Source organism: Euprymna scolopes, chromosome 1, assembly GCF_053919585.1.
Source record: "Euprymna scolopes isolate OS-2025 chromosome 1, ASM5391958v1, whole genome shotgun sequence".
NCBI lineage: Eukaryota > Metazoa > Mollusca > Cephalopoda > Sepiida > Sepiolidae > Euprymna > Euprymna scolopes.
The window spans coordinates 111,734,801-111,757,349 of record NC_136482.1 but is presented as its reverse complement, the minus strand read 5'-3'; the positions used below and the strand labels follow the sequence as shown (position 1 = coordinate 111,757,349).

General features: G+C 33.3%; 1 protein-coding gene across 3 annotated transcripts in view; it reads left to right on the top strand.

Annotated features, from left to right (window-relative positions):
- The first annotated feature begins 1,696 nt into the window (after positions 1-1,696).
- The window catches only part of LOC145265262 (kelch-like protein 5), an 879,607-nt gene continuing 858,754 nt past the window's right edge, over positions 1,697-22,549 (top strand). For all 3 annotated transcript variants that reach the window (XM_080121126.1, XM_080121076.1, XM_080121443.1), the window contains exon 1: positions 1,697-7,322. In XM_080121126.1, coding sequence (XP_079977252.1) covers positions 7,231-7,322 — 92 coding nt within the window. In that variant the 5' untranslated portion in view covers positions 1,697-7,230. The remainder of the gene's footprint in view (positions 7,323-22,549) is intronic.

Sequence of the window (22,549 nt, the reverse complement as noted above, 5' to 3'; positions counted from 1 at the left end):
AAAATAGTAACTTGTGTTCATACTGAATTGCTTACTATATTTATTGTATTTCAGCTTTAAATAATCCCAAAAATGGTTGATATGTCAACAGATCATTTTAATAATTGAAAATTTAATAGTTAAAAATTGCTTGTGAAAAATTTCCATGAACAGAGCTTATTTGCAGGAGCATCCTACTCGTTGAACACATTGCCACAGAATTGCTTCTCTACTGATTACAACTTGGTCATCAAATTAAGTAACAACAAATTCTTGTCTCAAAAGTAATCAAATGCAGTTCATACTACTTGTTGTGGTTGCAAGGTTGAACAATAATTAGTAAGGAAATACAATGAAGACGCAAACAACAAGATAACACAATAATAAGTGTATTAAAGAAAAGGTATATTTACAATATGTACAAATGACGGTGTCGAGTCAGAGAGTCTTGGTGGGAGGACATGTACGCTCTTCGGCGTCACTTCCGGTGGCATTTGAGTAAGACACCCAAGGCCAACCTAGGTTTGCCATTTATAGTGTTATGCTTCCAGATTGTGTTTCTGTGGTATCAGTCTTGACAGTCCATCCGCATGGCAAATCTTTTTTGATGCTAGATGTTGTAGCTGGAAATCGTAATTAAGTAGTATTGTACCCCAGCGCAGCAATCTATTTGCGGTGTATACCGGCAATCCTTTTTTTGATCCATAGATCGTGACTAACGGTTTATGGTCGGTTTCAAGTATGAATTGTCTACCATATAAATATCGGTGAAATTTAGTCACGGCAAAGATTATGCTCAACGCTTCTTTTTCGATTTGTGAATATGCCCTTTCAGCTGGTATCAGCGTTCTCGAAGCGTGCGCTATTGGTTTTCTAGACCCATCCGGCATAATATGTTGAATGCATGCTCCTAAGCCGTAGGAGCTAGCGTCACTAGCGACGACTATTTTTAAGTTTGTGTCAAAGTGCGTTAAGAATAATTCGGATGTTAGTGCACTCTTTATTTTGTCAAAAGCGGTTTGACATTCTTGCGTCCAGTTCCACGGTGTATCCTTTTTAAGCAGATTATTTAAGGGGGCTCGCAAGTTATGCATTCTTTCAATAAAAGATTGGTAATAATTTGCGAGTCCTAAGAAACTCTGCAAGGTTGTTACATTATCGGGTGCTGGCATATTTTTTATTGCCGCAGATCTGTCTGGGTCTGGACGTCGTACATGTTTGTTTATTATGTGTCCAAGATACTTAATCTCGCTCATACAAAAGTCACATTTACTTTCTTTTACTTTAAAGCCGAATTCTTGTATTCGAGTAAATACTTGTTTCAAATGTTCCTTATGTTCTTCTAGGGATTTGCTCCTGACAACAATGTCGTCCAGGTATGCACATGCGCACTCAATACCACTTAGCATGGTGTCCATCGCTTGCTGAAAGATGGCAGGCGCTACTTTGATGCCAAAAGGCAATCGGTTGTATTTGTATAATCCCTTATGCGTATTGATGCATAGTATTTTTGAGCAATTCTCCTCGACCGGTATTTGCAAATACGCGTCGCTCAAGTCTATCTTGGAGAAGATATTACCCCCATTCAACTTCGTGAATATTTCCTCTGGGCTTAGTAGGGGGTAATGGTGATCTTTTAATAGGGAAGTTGACCCCGGTCGAAAAGTCTGCGCACACTCTAACTTCGTCATTCTTTTTCTTTACGTATACGGTGGGGGCTGCCCACTCGCTGTGTTCTATTTTTGATAGAATTCCCGTCTGTTCCAATCTATTTAATTCTTTATCAATCTTTTCCAACCCAGCGAACGGAACATTTCGCTTTTTTCTAAAAATTGGGCTGGCGTTTTCTTTAAGTTCAAACGAGGCCTTGAATTTATTGCAGCGACCTAAGTTAGTCGTGAATGCCTCAGGAAATAATTCTTTTAAATCGTCTTTTATATTTACTGTTGTTGGAGAAGAACATTCTAATTTTTTACAGAATGTATTGATTGGCTTATCCCATAGTCCGAATTTCTCAATTAAATCTATTCCAAACAGATTTTCACTATTTTTTAGTACGAATATTTTTAATTTCTTCGAAATCCCTTTCAATTTTATCGGGAGGACAACTTCTCCTTCAAATTTTATACCACCACCAGTTACCGTCCGGGCTGCTTTACTAGTTTTCATCATGGTCGGTTTTCCCAACTTTTTCCACGTATTCAGGTTTATTATAGAAACATCGGAGTCGGAGTCGAGTTGTAACTTTATTGATGTTTTAAATATTTCCACTTTTACGTATTTTCGCCGATCTTTGTCTAATTTTGTATTTGATTTTGTTTGCTGTACTCTCTTTCTGGTATAATCTTTATATCTGCAGCAATCGCTTTTGTGTCCCACCTTCTTACAAATGTAGCATTTTTTCTTCTTATAAGGACAATCTGATTCCCAATGCTTTTCTGCACATCTCTTACAGTTATATCTAGGAAGAGGCTTGTTATATTCTGTACTATATTTATGGTTATTATCTTTGGAATATCCCGTTCCATTGCTTTTCTTTGTAAAGTTCTTGGTTGGTGCGTATGGTTTTCTGACTTTTCTTACATATGCCACTCCGGATTCTTCTATATTTTTTGAATCCTTTTTTAGTGTAATGGCCCTTTCACAGTCCTCTGCTAGTTTCTGGAGGGTTAAATCTTGCTCAGATTCCAGCTTAGACAACACTCGTCTGCGTATTTCTGCATTTTTCGTGGAAACTAACCCTTGAGCGAAGATTAGACATTTAAAATCTTCTACCGTTAGTTCTGCAAGCTTAAAATTATCGCAGTTTTTATTGACAACTGATGCGTATGTCAAATAATCTTGGTTGTCCATCTTTCTTAGATTCATGCACAGCCATCTTTTATGAAAAAGAGATATATTTGGATTAAATAATTCTTTTAATTTTACAGCTTCCATGAACTCTAATTCCGCAGTTTTTTTTAGGTAATATGTAATCTACGAATTTGCTGTGTTCTGATGTACCCAATTTTCTGAGTAAGAGGCTCACTTTCTGACTATTTGGCCAATTTTTACAGTCCAGTTGAAAAACATCCTCGTATCTTGTGTAGTATGCTTCAAAATTCTTCTCTTCCTCAGGCACATAATGAAATGTGTCCATGCTATTAAAAATAGTTGTATGGGAGAAATTAACACTATCGACATTTTCTCGATTACTCTTTAGTAGTTCCAGTGTTTTAGCAAAACGTTCATCTTGTCTTTCTTCATATTCCAATTGTAGTTTCTTATGCCTTTCTTCCTGTTCCAATTGCAGTTTTTTCTGCTTTAATTGTGCCATTTTCTGCTTTTCTTCTTGTTCCTGCTGCCATTTCAATAATCTGTCCTCTCTCTTTTCCTCGCGGTCAGCCTGTGCCTGTATTTGTGTTTGCAAAAGCTCGTTTTGTGTAGCTTGTCTGCGTTCATCCCGCTCAGCCTGTGCTTGTAAAAATTGCATGAACATTTGATAAGTCTTCCATGTTTTTTTTTTGTTTTTTTTTTTTTTTAGTGTGTAGTTAAAAAAAAATATTGTACCATGTACAATATACACCGGTTTGGGTTACAACAAAAAAGCAAATTGCTGTAAGCTCCTGTTTTCAATAATAATATCGCTGCTTGCAATAATATATTCTTTTTGCGAGTCACGCTGCAAAAAAAAAAAAAAAAGGTTTATCTGGAATCACGAAATGGAATTGACTTTCCGTTTTTAGGCACTTACTAATAAGTAACTCTTTCCACAAAATAAAAGTTTGGGTTTTTTTTTTTAATCGAGTCACAATTGAATAAATGTATGCAGTACATTTAGTTCTTTGAGTTTTTTTTTCTCTAGTATTTTAGTAATTAAGATACCTCTTAAATTGAGATTACCTTTTTTTTCCGTGACGTTTTACTGTATTATCCGTTATTCAGTGACAACTTCAAGAAAAAAAATCCTTTCCTTGAATTTTAGTTTTAGCTGTGGTATTTCCTTTTAGTACCGACGTCAACCAAAACATTAATTAAAAAGTCCTTTAGTTGTTTTGTTTACGGAGAACAGTAATTAGAATCCACTGGTGAACTTTTTTCGTAGATTACTTCCTTGCTTTTCGTAATACGGGTCTGACCTGTCGTTTTTGCGACAGAACAAAGTTCGCTTTTCGTTTGCAAATTGGTCCTTTAGTAAGATTTGTCGTGTAGCGACAAAACAAAAATTCACTTTTACATTCGTTTGCAAGTCGGATTCCCAGAAAACGGCGTAAATTGTCGCTTTTGCCACGTTAGAGTTTTTTTTTTTTTTTCACTTGAGTTGAAACTTCTCTTTAGCGTAAAATCCGTTTGCTCGTCAACACTTTGCATTCCTTAAAAAAATGGTCAACCTTTGCGTTGTACTTTTTTTTTTTTTTTTTTTTTTTTTAAATAGTTCTTCGTCAAACTGTTATATTTGACGCTTCATATCTCGTCGCCAACTGTTGTGGTTGCAAGGTTGAACAATAATTAGTAAGGAAATACAATGAAGACGCAAACAACAAGATAACGCAATAATAAGTGTATTAAAGAAAAGGTATATTTACAATATGTACAAATGACGGTGTCGAGTCAGAGAGTCTTGGTGGGAGGACATGTACGCTCTTCGGCGTCACTTCCGGTGGCATTTGAGTAAGACACCCAAGGCCAACCTAAGCTTGCCATTTATAGTGTTATGTTATTCGCATATGCAAATAAGTGGTTGCCACCACAACACTACTGATCAAAGTTAGTACTACCATAGTGTTTCTCATCTTTCGGCTGGCAATAATTCCTGTCTCATTTACTCTTAGCTTCGAGTGGTTTTTGACCTTGATATGTAGTAATTCCCAATAGTAAAAATAAGATAGTTTTGTTCACAGATGTATTTTTTACACAATAATAAAATAAAGTAAACAAACACATACAATCTTCCCTTATCAATACACTCAGTTCAGCTGTAAATATTAATACCAATAATTAAACATCATACAGACTTTACATTAATAATTATGTTTGTAGTATTGCTGCATCTTGCGAGGAACTTTGTGAACTTTACATGTACTTGTCTGTTCGTATTTGGAGCGAGAATGGAAAAAAATTGAAGGTGACGGATTGTTGGTACAAAAATACTTATTTGCTAAAGCATAAGGAAATTAGAAATCACACACAAAAAAAAAATGTAGGACAATATTGTTTCTTGAAAATCATTGAGAAATAATGAGATAGATTTTGATAAGTAGGCATGAGAAATTAAAAAAAAAAAAAAACTAGTTAAAAAAAATTCTGATTCTTGGATCAAGTTTTGTAATGAAAGATAGTAAATACTTCATTTTGATAATAAGACGAAAAGAAAATCAGAAATAACAACCCAAAAAAAAAAAATACTGATAAAAATACTGATTCTTGGAAAATATTTTGTAAGCTGGGGTAAGAGATATTTTATTTGGATGAGATATCAGAAATTACAGGAAAAAGGAAATTTAATAAAACAATTCGAGGAAAATGTTTGGTAAGGAATCGTAAAAAATACTTTATTTTGATTAAAAAAAAAAAGCTTAAAAAAAAAATGACAAAAAAGGAGACCCCCGCCTTAAAAAAAAAAGAAAGAAAAATGAGTAAACAATGAATTTTGGAAAGATTTTGTGGGGGAAATATCAAAAATACTTTATTTGATAAGAAAGCACAAATCACAAAAGAGCTTAAATAAAATATTGATTCCTGGAAAATATTTAATAAGGAAATATGATACATTTTACTTGAAATTATAGGAAAAGGAACATTTAGTAAAATAATTCTTGAAAATATTTGGACAGGAAAGTGTAAAAAAGTACTTTTGTTTTTATAAGAAGACAAAGAAAATAAGAAATCAGAAAGAGAGATTTAGCGAAAAGTACTGAATCTTGGAAAATTTTTGGTAAGGAAATGTAAAAAAAAAAAATGCATTATTTTGATAAGAAAGAGTAAGAAAAAACAAAAAGGAGAGATCAAATGCCTCATCCCACGCCAATGATTTTTGCAAAAGTTTTGATGAGGAAATGTAAAAAAAATACTTTATTTTGATAAGAAAGCCGACAAGAACAGCACAATTCTCACAATATTTTGGAAAAAAAAGAGAGGAAAGTTTTTTTTTGTCATTTTTGTTTGTAAATAATCCTTTTTGTTTTCCTTTTAACTTTGAATTGTGATAAAAAGGTATAATTCCGGTCTAGTTCAATGATTGACATTCACTTAGTAAAGGAAAAAAAAAACCAAAAACAGAAAAAAGATAGAAAATCCTTATTTTGGACCAGCTGGATTATATTTCAACTTATCAGCCCAACGTAGTGAAAACAGTAGGGGCGTGGGGGGCACTAACTGGGTCTGTCTATATATAACTTGTTTGAACCCCTTTTTTCCAACTGTGAAAAGATGCTGCCGTGGTGATGGTGGATGAAGATGTAGGTGGGTTTAAGACTAGTGAAGCTGCTGTCTCTGACTGCGTATGTAGTGAGCTTAAGAAGAGAACACTCCCTACCTAGATCTGCCGGCTGATGGAACTGTATATACACACACTCTAGCAGACAAGCAGACTCCGCCGCCGACGACGACGACGACACACACAAGCTAGCAGCATCGCCAGCCACACGTAATAATACACGCAGAAGATCTTGGAAGTAATTCGGCTTGTTGAGTCCATGGAGTTCTGTTTCTCATGTTGTTGTGCTGTTGCTGAGTGAGAGAACTTTTTTTTGTTTCTGTCGGGGAGGGGAAACAAAGCAGGAGGAAGAACCGTGTAAACCTCGAAATTTGGATTATTATGTCGTTTTCATTAACTGAAAAGAAATAAAATAAAAACATATACAAAAAAAATCAAAAAAAAAAAAAAAAATCAGAAAAAACAAAACAAAACAAGTTTTTAACTAAGAATCTGTTTCTAAGTTTTACACTAAATCCAGAACGGCACTGAAGCTAACCTAGTTTACATCTTTTACATTTTTTTTTTTCGAATATAACAGTCTCCTACCTGATTTTCTCGCAGACAAAAAAAAAAAAAAAATCAAATACTTTTTAATTGTTATTCTTCAAATTCGTATCTACTTTCAAAGTTTTTTTTGGTCATTTTGGGTACTGCGAGAAAATCTGTGTTCTTTACTTTGAAGAATTATTACTGTGGTTTTACCATTCATTCATTGAAGAATTTTTCTTCTTTAATACATCTTCTCACAATACAAGACAATATTTACAAAAAGAAAAGAAACAGAAAAGAAAACTATGCCTGCCGATCTACCCAAAGTCAGGACTTCCTTTCAGGCTGCAACACATTATAGCACTTTGCCGCGGAAAGCTGTTAGCAAGAAATCATGGTAAGATAATTCTATGTTAACTTAATTAATATATTTCTTACACCAGATGTGACACACACACACACACACACACACACACACACACACACACACACACACACACATATTGACACTCTGACGACAGCTTTTCAAAATAAATGTTTGGGAGACAACTATTAAAACGATGGAGAAAGAAAACAAATGGGGATAATTGCTGTTTTTTTTTATTCAGGTGTGCAGTGACTGCAGTAGTGTGCATGCTCTAATATATATATATATAATGCAAATATTTAATGCAATATTGTATTGTCGCATATGTCGATCTGCTGATCATATAACCCACATAAACGTCTTTAATAACATACATACATGTAAAGGGTTTATGTATACTTATCACCTGAAAATGACAGTGCGTTGACTTTACTCATATATAATAATAATATGCGTCTACTATAATGTTGCAAATCCTTTTAGATAAAACTTTAGAGAGAGATAATAATAAATGTATCCTAACACAGATCATTCATTATTTATTATTGTTATAAAGTTTTATCTAAAAGGATATTGAACTCTTTGTGTGTGTAACGTCTGATATCTTGATTAAGCTCTGTTCCATGTTATATATATATATATATATATATATATATATATATATATATATATATATATAAACATATAGCTCTCTCTCTCTCTCTCTCTCTCTCTATATATATATATATATATATATATATATATATATATATATATATAACCTGAATATATATAAATATTTAGTGTTATTTTATATTGACACATATGTCTATGCCAGTATAAGAAATTATATATAAATATATATGTGTGTGGGGGGGTATTGTTTTTAAAATATAATTATCCACTGCGACTCATCAGAGTGGCTAAATCTGATGAGCCGTAGACGACGAAACACGTGTCAGTGAATAATTATATTTTAAAGATAATATATATGCCGCTCCCTGTTTGGAGGAACCAAATTGGTCAAAGGGAAAATCATTCCCAACTCGCATTTAGGTAAAAATGCACTTTCGTGTAAGTAATTGAATTCATTCAAAAAGTATCGCTAACAAAAACAAATAAACAACACACACACACACACACACACACACACACACACACACACACACACACACACACACACACACACACACACACACACACACACACATATATATATGAAGAGTTTATACATAATTATTACCTATAGTAATATAGCGCATTTATCACATTTGATTTAGATATATTGTGACATAACGATAACAATATGGATGACAAACACAAAATATCACATATACTTATCCTTTAAAAGTTTTAGTTTTATTAACAAAGTATGTTAAATATCACCGAACGCATATAATAAACCCAATCAATGGTAGATACACAATCGAATTATCACGGTAACCGGCAGCTACCTATAAAAAGAGATAATTGTTTAGTGTTTGTGGTTTCTCATTTAATAAATAAGGTGGCTGTAATGATGATTATATATGGCATAATCAAGTTGATACACCGGTTCTCGGCAGATCACCGTAGTTAAGCAATGTTGAGCCTGGTCAGTACTAAAATGGGTGACCATTTGGGAATTCCAGTCATTGTATGTGTTTTCCACTTATCCCGGCATTGTTTCTAGTCAGTCTTAGGCCTCTCTTTGTCACTGGATTTAAGCATTGCCAAGTCAGGAGAGATGTGGTTGGTTATTGCGCAACTCTTGCCTCACAATTACATGCATAGGAGCTACTCTTACAGAGATGTCCATTATCTCTTGAGACTGAACAGAGACATCTATTGATCCATCACTCAATGTAGACCGACTTGAATGGGACAAGTTCGAATCCAATCGGTTCTACAATACTATATTCACTATGGATGTTGGCGACCTTTACATGGTCTCTATTGCAAGTACCTGGTTCTAGAAAGTACTTAAGATACCAATGCCCATAATAGAATCAAGCTGGTTAAAACAGTCGTATCAAGCCGATTCATGTGAATTCACCATTCATTTCATTATCAAACATTTTACTTTTTTACTTTGTCTGTTTTATAGCATATCTGTTTTTGTTTGGTTCATTTAATGGCAGCAAAATATCTATTGTCAATTAATTGTATGCATTTAAAAAAATAAAGTGATTGCTCATACTTATTAACTACTACATGGAGATGAATGGAAAGGCGTCACTCTATTTCTAGAATTACTCTACTTACCCTTGATTCTCATTTTATAATCTTGAGTGCTTAACAAACGACAATTTTTTGAGTCAATCGGGGATTGAACCCTAACTTCCCAGTCTATTAGTGAACATTCTAACTATTGTGCCAAATGAAGCGATATACGTTAAGTAAAACAGAAGTTGTCATTTTTTATCCATATTTGGTAGAAATTATGGATTCATACTTTTCCCAACCTTTATATAATAATAGATCTGATAGGATTTGAACTCAGCATATCTGATCCCCTAGTCCATGACAGCATTCATTAGGTCAATCCACTTCCACCCCCGAATTATTCTAAAATATAGTTATAGTACCGACGGTGTAATGCAAGTATGTTTGTCTTGTTCCTCTTCTTTTTTTTTTTTCTTTTTTTTTCACTAATCTGGTGTATGTAAACCCGAATCTTGTATGAGACTTAACGTATTATTTATTTACCTTACATATATGTTGAGTTTGTTTCTTCTTTTTAGATTCATCATTGCATGTCTGAAAAACATTTTTTCGGTCTGCCACACTTTAGTTTGAAATATCGGTTTTAAATGCGTCCATGCTTTTCTGTAAGAGCATTTTTGGTGCTATGTCACACTTGAGTCTGAAATAACATTTTCAGAAATTATTCATAGCATTTTATGTGATCTGTCACACTTAAGTTTAAAACAGCATTTTCAATGGTCTGTCAGGCTTAAGTTTGATAAAGCCTTTTCATTGGTTGGTCACACTTAAGTTTGAAATAGCATATTCATTGCTAATCGGTCAGATTGAGTAAACGGATCTTAATACATATTCGTGTTTTTTGAAACCTCAATCGTATTGTGAATTTCATTCTTTCCATAAACAAATAAGCTGCCTAGTGAATGCACTGGTTTGTATGTTCGAACTTGACAGAAGTAATGCCACAAAACTACAGAACTTTTCTTTGAACATTCTCGCCATTACTGGGCATTGCATTTTATTTATTTATGCCAGAAAAGCATCTATTAGAATTATTTCAATTATTGTATTCTGTTTACTTTGTCTGTTCAGACCCCTTTTTCTTTCAAGAATATTTTAAAATGCAAGATCACAATATGTATTGTAAACTATTCATTATATACGCAGACATGACAGAAGTAAATACGTACCTTTGTCATTAATAATGAAAATTGCTGCGAGTGAGTCCTGATCGACCTAACTTATTTCATCCAACATAAACAGACATGACAGAAGTAAATTAACACCTTTATTATCATTAATAATGCAAACTGTTGTCAGAGGGTCCTAATCGACCTAGTTTATTTCATCCTATACAAACATGACAGAAGTAAATAGATACTCTTATTATCATTAATAATGAAGACAACTGTCAACTGTTATCCCGAGTTTTTCTGCGATTTCATGCTGAATACCTCACCTTCAGATTAATCTATATGGCTCTTCCGAAACTATGAGAATGCTCATGTTTCTTTGACTTGAGTGATATGCAAATAAGGTGACAGGTGACAAATATATTAATATCTGAAGCATAAAATTGTCACTTGGTATAAAATATCGCGCTAATATAACTTTTACTATTGCTTTGTACAGCTTTATCGAAAAAAGAAGCAGAAAATTTAAACATATATTGATTATTTTTATTTACTTCTGTATGATGAATTGAACATTAATTGCAATTTTACCCATAACAGAGGGAGAGGGAATTGCGGTTTCATACTTTTTGCCAACAGTAGTAATATGCGCATAAATTATCATAATTAATCCAATAGAATTTGTGTAGCAGGGATAAACACTGGTATCTATTTCTTCTGGTAGAGCACAACTCTAATGGAGTTGTTTGGTGACATTATGATTTGGTATAACAATTTATATAGGACGTGTTTTTTGACTCGATGCTGAGACCGAGTTTGCAGGTATGACAGAGGGTTTCCAGACATTCACGAAGTTAGACGCTTACATTCTCTCCTGTCACCTGTCAACTAGACATTCCTAGCAGAGCTATCATCACCTGACAATACATAACTCACCAAAAAAAAAAAGAGAGCAATCAATAACAGACACATACCCAGTCAATTTTTCCTTTCAACAAATATTTAAAGATATAAAATACTTTTTCAAAATTACTGGATTCGGCATTAAATAACCCAGAAAGGGTTGATATGCCATAAAACAAAACAACCAAACCAACAAAAGGAAAAATCCATAGCTTTTTCATCTGGCCCCATGTATGCAATATATATTTATATATGGTATAATCGCATTGGCACACTGGTTTCTATTAGATTATCAAAGTTAAGCAACTATGAGCCTAACCAATGTCAGAAGGGTGACTATTTGGGAATACTAGGCGCTCTATATATTATACCAGGACGTAGAAATTTCCAGGTTAGTATCTGGAGGCACATTTAAAACCACTGGGAGATATGAATCCTCAGTCTTCGTTAAGACATAAATCTAGAACTCTTGGCCTTCGGGTCAAGATCAAAGTGTAGATCTACAGTTCAATTTCTTGTTCTCTGTCAGTGGAGGAGAAATCCTTCACGACTGAGACAATTTTTATTTTTGTTCCTTTTCTCCACATTAAAAAACGATCCTGGTGTCTAACTCTGTCCCGTGGGGAGGCATTGTAAATAGGAACTCTGATATAAAACCTGAGGCGTACTGTCTTCTCTAATCTTGTGTCAATCATCTGTACTGACTGAGGTTAGAAGTGGTTCCAAAAGAGTGTGCATGATCCTACACAAAGGCTTCACCACTATAAACAAATCATCCCTGTGGATTTTGAGCAACTTAGTCGTCTGAACCTCATGTTTCGAGATTTAACGGGAAAGTTAATTTATATGTTTATAGAAAAGCCTTGTTTATCCTCTCTTCTTTAACAATCTTTTTCTAACAGATTATGAACAGAGGGGGTCATGTAATTCACGTTAAGATTTACCCTCATATTTGAACAGAAATGGCTAATTTCATAGTATGTTACAGTATCTATTAGGTTAATCATTCACATCCAGCTCAATTATAAATTCATAAAACTCTAGTGCACCAAAAATAATATGCATTCAGAAAGTAGAAGAATGTGATTGCTTATTATTTTTGTGATATATCTTATTCATTTTCTATAATGTGCATTTCGCCATTTTTTTTTTTAACTTCAAGATAAATAATGATGGTAGGAATTAATATGTTCAAATTTATTTTGGTATCAAAGAAGAAAAATCTTTTCTTTCTTTATAAATGAATAGATTCTATTTATAGATTCTTTCTTGTTTCAGGCGAGACTTGAGCGCCTATTTGAGCTTCATATTTTCATTGGTTGTATGGGAAATTATGTTATTCAGTAAATTCGTTTAACGAACACAATTTTTTTGTTCAGAACAATTGTTATCATGCTCTCTCTCTCTCTCTCTCTCTCTCTCTCTCTCTCTTTCTCTGTGTGTATATATATATATATATATATATATATATATATATATATATATATATATATATATATATATATAGAGAGAGAGAGAGAGAGAGAGAGAGAGAGAAGGAAAATCATCTAATAGATTTCGATCAAAATTAAAATAAGGATTCTAGACATTAGGTTTATTATTATTATTATTATTATTATTATTATTAATAATAATAATAATAATAATAATAATAATAATAATAATAATAATAATAATATTTTCGTAAGGGGACATTGTGGTACCAAACTGTTCTTTTCAGAATTTTAATTTTACTCGTCCTGGGACGGATATTCCAGTATCTGGTGTGTGTGTAATGTTGGCAGGAGAGAACCCTAGCAAAATGCTTATTAAGAAAATTTTAAAAATGTTATATTTATTCATATATGTATTATAGAAGATCAGAACAGTACCAGTATTGTCGGTTTTAAATCCAGGCAATTCGGGCTAATATTTGGTCACCTATGTCGGACTGTTTTCAGCCTCTGTTTAAAGATGCAATTTCTGGAGAGACAGATAAAACATGTATAAGTAAAATGAATTCCATGAATTGAACATATTTGCACTATTTTATGTCGTCTTACGAAAATTAAAATTAAGATGTAATGATACTAAATCTTATGTTTTAAATCCTTATTTCAATTTGGATCCAAATCCTAATCCTAGAATTAATTAAATACGGGAGGGACCAGGAGAAGGTTATAAATATCTTATTTGAAAGTGATTTTTATGGAGCGAACTGGATTTGAACTTGTAACACCCATTCGTAACGTCAGTTGGTGTCGTTAACCACCAGACCATCGCCTTGTAAGATGCTGCATATTACTTGGGGTGATGTACTCTTTGGACGCTAATAAAAGTTGCCTGATCTAAAAAAAAAAATAAAAAAAATTGTGTCTGTGGAGTGAGTGTGGGGGTAAGAAAAATTGTGACAACAGGTGGGGTATGGGCAGCGTTGCTCTGTGTAGTAAACGAATATGACAGAAGGGGGTGGGGGCGTTGCCTGGTCATAAATTCCGCTTAAATATGATCAATTGTGACAGCGAAGTGGAGGGAGGGTAAAGAGGGGGGCATGGGGGACGACGTTGCCCGGTCATAGAAAGGAAAAAAAAAACGGGCTTGGGTGGCATCAGCCAGAAGCGAAACTTGTAAGCAAAAAAAAAAAAAAAAAAAAAAGAAAACTGACGCGTGCCTGGGCTTACGAGAACACAGATGTCATAACATCGCAAATTAAACTATTTAAAATGAAAGAACGTAACAAAATTCGCGTATGCGCAGTTTGAAAATCACATCAAAGGCAAGGTTTTTATCTAACCCACCCTCCTCAAACAAAACGATATTTCTACAAAAAATAATGGACACATTTTTTCCCCCAAGAATTTTCGATATTTTTTGTCCGAGAGCTTGTCCTTTCTACTGATGCCTTTTATATAATAGAATAAGATAACTTGATTTACATTTAACTCTAACAGTACATCACCCCAAGTAATATGCAGCAATTTTATGCGATTATATGAATCATTATTAGTGGGATTTACTGAAGTATTTTTGGAAGTTAAAAAAAAAAAGCTGTGTATACGAATCAACAAGTCACAATATTTTTATTTGCTAAACTTTCTTTTGATGGAATTGGTTTCCACAAATAAAGTACACATGAGAGAGATCACATGAAGGTTGTCAAATGAAAGTGGTATTATATAGAATTGTCAGGACAAGAACACAAACTCGAGAGCCAAGGGTTCGTGCAAGTATCCATTTCTTGACCATCAAAACTTTTTGGAAGCTAATTTGTTTTGCAATGACTGATGCTTGAAGGGGATTGGATTTTTTAGCAAGATAATTAGCAAGATAATGCTCTTCAGCAAAAAGAGAACTCCTCAATGATTAGTCAAGAAAAAAACATTGAGATAATTCTTGTTGCCAATTCAATTTCATGATCAGAATCAAATTAACTATCTAGGAAAACAACTGTAAGATTATATTCATTTAGAACAGTGGTTATTTACTTGGACCACCATACAAAATAAAAATAATGTTGTGAACTATACAATTTTTCAGTATGTATAAATTAAACATACACAACTGCAATGATTCATTTCCCAAATTTTTGTAACAAAATGATACACTGGGCTAAGTTGATACTACATTTTCTAATAAGCGGAACGAAACTACATTTTATGTAGTCTCTATTTACTTGCCTTTCTACATAATAATTTCAGAATGAAGTTTTCTTTTATCCGTAGCAAATAATACTATAACAAATATAATATTTCCATAGGAAATACTTAATTATTTCATCTTTAATTATCGAAGTGAAAGACACTTTTATAAGATCGTTAGCATTCTTTCTCTTATCATTCTTCATTGTCCACGACTCTGTTTTCTGATTACTATCACCATTTTGGATTTTTTCCTCCTATTGCCTCACAATGTACATACTTGAAAGAATTTCCGGACATTTTTACAATAGCCAACAAAACAAAAAGGGGTGAAGAAATAAATATAGAATAAATAAATGTTTAAAAAAATGCAAGAGAGGTTATTCTTCTACTTATCTGGATAAGTTATTTTGTATTTTAACTTTTCTTAATGTATTTATTTACTTTGAAACAAAAGTAGTGTCAAATTCGTTTTGTTAGAACTAAAACAAAAATGGCTGTTTCGTTACGGCCATTTGAACCCTTTATAATCGCTCGATTATCTAAAATTAAGTAAAATACTGGTAAAAACCCATCAAATAAACGCTACCTATCATGCAAAAATGTAATGTTTTACCAGTATTTTGCTTAATTAACGATTTTTGAGCGATTATCGAGGATTCAAATAGCTGCTACAAAACTGCCATTTCTTTGGTTGTAACTCCGCAGACTTGACACTACTTTTGATCCAAAATAAATAAAATCTTTAAAATAAGTTAAAACACAAATAACATGTTCAGTTTGCCTTTAGTTGTATATACATTTGTTGTATATTTATTTTTGAATCCCTGTTTAGTTTTGTTGGCTATTGTAAAAAAAAAAAAAAAAAAAATGCCCGAATTTTCTAACCTTAGTATTTGCTTTAAATTAAGAACAAATATAGAAGTTTCATTAAATTACGGCATGTACATCATTTATTTACAATAATACCTTAAGTTTTTGTTACGTAACGAATATTTGTAGGATAGTAACAAAAACTAAACAATTTTATTTTTATTTCGTCTTTTGTAAACCGCGTACAGCAAATAAAATAGTTACAATCGTGACGATTACTTTGTTTCTGCCATTTTAAGCTTTAAATTTTCGTTCTAACACACAGAAAAAGAGAGCACAAAACTTTTTTTTTTTTTTTTTCGTCTTCAAATAATGTTTTGTGATAAAAAGCAAGGTTTTCGTCATTGGTAAACAAATTGAAACAGGTGTCATGGCGTGATGCTCAAATTTAATTATTGAAATCATATATGCCACATCATAAAATAAATTGATCTTTTATTTAATAAAATTAAATGCATCAGTTATATACAATACTGGCGCACATTTTTTTTTTTTTTTTAAATTTTCCATTAATGATAAACAACTTAAAACCAATGTCATATATTAAATTTCTGTTGTCTAGGTCAGTGACATGCAGAGAATTTTTCGGAGCAGGTGCTCAAGTGAAAATAACGGTGTCTCGGTGAGGTACAGGCCTATAATACATTCCTCTGAAAAGGGCACTTTTAAAACCGGAGTAAAAGGGGCAGGTGCTTGGGCACCCCTAGTAAGCCGCTTCTGTACATCCCTCGTCTACGTTTTCAGGATTCCGAAATATATTTTCAATTATTGAAATGTGATAAAATTAAACAAGTCAAATTTATTAGACCAGGTTCTAAGGTTGTTCGCTAATAAACCTGGCATGTATACGCTTTCAGTGTACAAAAGGATCTTTCCAGTTTGTAAAAATAGAATTTGTGACACTGAAAACGCAAAACAGTTATTAAATTTGAAACTTTCACATTTACAGTTTAATTTTATATCTTGCGTCTTGCAGCAATATTGAAAAATTAGCAATGACACCGGATATAAATAAACGAAAAAAAAGTTTTACTTTTATATATATATCCAGAAAATGTATAAATTAAAAAAAAGTAAACGATAAGAATAGTAATATGAAATTCAGGAGTGTTATTTTATTCCATTCTTCCACACAAATTCTATCCCATTCTCGCAGATTTGAAGGTTTTCTTCTATGGACCCGTAATTTCAATTCTCTCCATAAATTCTCTATAGGGTTGAGATCTGGAAATTGACTAGGTCACTTTAAAACATTCACTTTATTTGAATTAAACCAATTTTTTTGTGAGTTTCGCAGTGTGTTTTGGATCGTTATCTTGTTGAAAGATCCAGTCTGATTTCAATTTGAGCAACTTCACACTTTCTTTAAGGTTTTTCTCCAAGGTACTCCTATAAAATGCTCCATTCATTTTTCCTTTTATTATTTCCACTTTTCCTACACCTCCTGCACTAAAACAACTCCAGATCATAATGGATCCTCCTCCAAATTTTGTTGTTGGAATGGTGTTTTTTGACTGGTAATTAGTACCTTATTTTCTCCAAATTTTCGGTGTTTTTGGAGTGCCAAATAAGTAAATTTTGGTCTCATCCGACCAAAGCAAGTTATGCCAAAACTCTAGAGGCTTGCTTGCATACTCATTTGAAAAATCAAGCCTAGCTCGAACATGCTTTTGCTTAAGAAAGGGAGTTTTCCTTGCTGATATAGAGAAGATGTCAGGAAGGTGAAGGGTTCTACTGATTGTGTCCTTGCTAACTTTAATTTCACTGTTTTCTAAGTCTTTTGCAGCTCTCCAAGAGTTATTCTAGACGAATTTATAATCTTCCTTGTCAATAAACTTTCAACTAGTTTGGTTATATTTCGAGGACAACCTGATCTGACCAAAGAAAGAGCTGATTTGTGAGACTTCCAGTGCCGAATTATCATTCCAACAGAATTCAATGGAACCATCAACGGTTTGGATATTGTTCTATATCCCAATCCACTTTGATGAAGATTTACAATTTGTTTTCTGAGCTCTTGACCAATCTGTTTATTCTTTCCCATAATGTGGTTACTTACAATACAGTAAAGAATGACGCAATATTTTTACTAATTGCTTACTTCGATGTCTATTTGTTGTAGGGCTCAGTTGGGTCCACAAGAACGACACGGGAAAACACGTAGTAGGTGGTTTAAGTGTGTTAAGGAAAGGTACAAGGGTATAGGGAAAGATAAAGAGAATAGTAGTAGTTGCAGGTATCAGTAAGATCTCGCTCCCCGATGTACAATATCCGTTGAGATCTCGCTCCACCATACCAGCCGTAGGACCTGATTATATAGGATCTGGACGAGTCCTATGTTTACCTAAAACCAAAGGTTGCTTTCCTAGAACTTTTTAAATTCACATGGATTTGCTTTCAAACTGACTACAAAATGGTGGTTTTCACGTCTAATGTTAACAAATATTTGTCAAACTGTCCTCTTAAATATTACATTAGTGCAAAAGGTTTTGTCTGATTTAATATTTTATCGTAAAAATGAAAACTGTGGTTTGCAAATCTTTATTCATAACAATAACGATTTTTGCTCTCTATAACTGTATCCCTTGGTTACCCATACGACGGTTGATGCGGTATGGGATTCTGGTTTGATTTCGAGTCACATTGAATCTTTCAATAGCTCGGATTATATAACCTGTGTGATTTACATCTATAAGTGAAATGCATTCACAAACTTTATGGCAATCTACCTGCCATATCTACTACCATCAGGGTGCAATGTTTATGATTTGCCGGTCATGGCCAGAGGAGCAAGCAAGAATTTATGAGAAATGTATTGCTGTGGACTCCATGGCAATACATTTCATACGAGCATAGGACCACCTAGATCCACGTACATCCAGCAAATTGCATATGATGCCAACTATGATTCTGAAGATCTGAGGCGGCTGATGGAAGACAGGGAAATCTGGAGAGAGAGAAAGTCACATCGGTTCAGGAAGGAAGTCCGACTAGATAGATAAATAGATAGATAGATAGATAGATAGATAGATAGATAGATAGATAGATATAACTATCTCCAATTTGTCAACGAACATATAAGCGCCTCGCTTGTAAAACTTTTTGTTTTTGGTGTTGATGTGAAATATGTATCTAAGTGATGTTCAATCTCCTCTCGTTATGTTAACCATAGCCATCTAAATAGTTTTGTCATCCTCGAAATAAGTGATAATCTAATGAAGCTAGATCAGAAGAATATGATGTGCCAAGATTTCCCAATCAAATGTTAAGAGTGCTTCGGCACATGTTACTTTGCTCGACTCCATGATTGTAGAAGTGGAAATTTTAGTATCATAATTTTGCATACCACATAAACTGCATGGAAATTGATTCAGCCAACAAATAAAAAAAAACGAATTATTTCACTTCACACTACCTAAGAAACTTATCTGACGTGGCCCTTATAAGCACTTACGAAAATATGTTTGATTAACCAGTTTGCTCTGGATGTTTTATCATCTCAGCAAACCATATCCTAGAGGAGACATTAGCAAGTGAAGTATAGTCCATGTCTAATCAGGTAAGAGCTCTTCTGAGAATACATGGAAGAAAGAATGTCTTATTAGGAATGTTGCCATAATGGTTTCTTTGATCAGTCCATTATGTTATTTAAACAACGCACACTCTCCCTTTCTCCCATCCCCCCTCTCTCTCTAGTATATATGTACTAGCTAGAATACTTGTCTCAGTATGGATTCATTCTAATGAGACATACTTTGTATCTTTAATAAATGCAAGAGACCAGGAACCAAAATATTGCATTGCTCTTTTTTAATACTAATATTATTTATTTCAGAGTGTTTAGCTAATAAATTATAATTTCCGTATAATACTAGATGAACAACTAGATTTTTATTAGATAATGTTTTTGTTATGATTAAAAAATTTTTGCATAGAATTTCCATGGACAGAAAGAATTTCTTTGCGAGGGTTTCCCTACTTGTGCAATGCGTTATTGCAGAATTGCTCATATCCTAGTTACAATTTGGTTGCTTTCAAATCAAATGTTTACAAGTTCTTGTCATGAACCTCTCCTTAAGTGATTAATCACAGTCCATATCATCTTTCAGCTGGCAATCATTTCTATCTCAGTAACCCTTTTCCTCGTGTGGCTCTTTGCCTTGATAAGTGGTTACCCCAATAGGTAAAAGAAAAGTTATATTTTATTGTTTTAATAATACTTATGGATGGGAATGCTGTAGCTGAATATGTTTTATTTATATACATTTACTTTAAACCCTCGTTTGGAGTTATATATTTATTAAAAACATAACTTTGTATAAATCAGCATGATATGATTTTTTTATCAGTTTCATTGTTTAGTATTGATTTCGCCCAATTCTTTCTGTAATCAGATACTTACATGGCAGATGATATGAAGGTTGCCAACATCGATAAAGTAAAGTAAGACTATGGAACCAACTGTCTTCGAACTTGGCATACCTAGGTAACCACCTCACTATTTCTGCTATATTTATATAACTATTTTGTTGGATACACATGAAAAAAATTAATTTTTACATTTTCTCTGATAATGTCTGAAAAAAAAAATTCTTGGAATAATTCCTCGATTTTTTTTTGTTTGTTTTGATTGCAATTTAAAATTTTACTTTATTATCTTGTTGAGATAATAAATAGCGTAAATTAATTTGCCATAAATATATTGCAGTTTTAATGATTAATTTAACGTCTCAGAAATGTAGATTAGAATCTTTAATTTATTTTGTCTGAATTTCTGCCTTTAAAATTAAGTTGGCGCGACAAAAAGTAAACAAACTAGCATCAGCATTAGGACACACATTGGTTTGTATGGGAAGTTATTTTAGCAGCCAAGGTTCTTACGCTGCTGCTGCTGCTGCTGCTGCTGCTAATTTCAAATTACAAAGTCCACATGTTCTTATTGATATACTAGAAAAGTTGTAGAATCACCTATTAAGCTAAGGTTAGATTGTTTGAAACAAGTAAAATATGAGTTGGCAAAGCCAGTTAAATAAAAAAAAAAAGATAAAATTCGAAATAAGTCTTTCTGCTTGTTATTTCTTTTCTCCTTCTCTCTCACCCCCCCCCGTCTCTCCCTCATTGTTTCTCTTTTCATCCCGATTAGGAGTTACACAATATCAATACCTGTAGTGGTATTCACTAGTGTTTATAATAGACTATTCCAATATTCTGTTTTCTAATTAGTTGTATTCCATTTGTTTGTTAATAAACAGAAAGGAAGCGAGCGAGAGAGAGAGAGAGAGAGAGAGAGAGAGAGAGAGAGAGAGAGAGAGAGGAGAGTGTATGTGTGTGACAAGTGAGAGTGGTAGATACTGTATGAAAGAGTGGGAGATATCAAACAATAGAATGAGAGGATGAGAGTAATAAGCAATAACTTAGTAGCAAATGGGTTACTTAGTGAGTAAACTGCAAATTTCCGCTAATTAGGATAGATTTTCTTAAAGACATAAATATTTTATTATGTATTCTATGCTATTACAGGATCTGCGACATAACGGATGAAATAGTCTATATATATAAAAGCGAAAATGTATGTATGTATGTATGTATGTAAATAGTAGGTAAAATTCAGTGGTAAGGTTGAAGGTTTAATCCCCGGAGTGTGTGCGATATGTACAATACAATTGCAAATTACTTACGACTCTTACTTGGTTATGGCTGAACGAATGAGAGCATACTATCCCCATGGAACAAACAAAAAGGTTCTGTTCAAAATTCCATTCAGAGTCCCAAATTCGACACAAAGATTCTCGAGTTTGACAGAAATATACTCGAGTTTGGCAAGATACACCTGAAGAAGGTTTAAGGTTACATCAAAACGTTGTTGTGTGAATAATACTCCAGCTGAGAAGCAATACAAATTTAAAATTTCAGAAACGTAATTAAAATATATTGGAGAAAAAAATATTGGGCGGGAGGAGTAGATAAACGTTAATCGACTCAGCTTTATATTAATAGACTGAGTGTTTGGAGGTGTGTGTTAGTAGGCAGGCAGGCCCGAACCCGTACCATGAAGGAGGAAAATCATGTGAAAAAAAAACAAAACATGACGTCTTTGCCGTTGCGTCCATTGCCAAACCGGAAGTGGCGAAGGTTTAGATTAAGGATAGTCAATTGAAAAGAGGGAATGACTTTCGAAAATATCGGCGAAAAAGCGCCCCCACGTTGTAGAAAAGTACCCAGTTGAGGGTGAAGGAATTAATGTTCTTGGCAAATTTTCGATATTTGTCGTCCAAAGCTTCAAAACGATACTGATCTCGTGAAAATCCGCTACTTCTGTCGAAAGTTTTAGGCAGACATACAAACATACATACATACATTTAAACAGATAGGTGAGATTTATATAATAGATGGACCATTTATTGCTGAGACATTTCTGTAGAATGTAAAATTCAGATGAAAAAAAATGAAATTGCTAATAGAATGAAGTGGATGAATTTTAAAACCATTTTTATTTGTCAATTCCTTTTTTTAGTGAAAATTTTTTTATTTTATTTTGTTTCCTTCCTAGACTAATGCAGATGAGTAC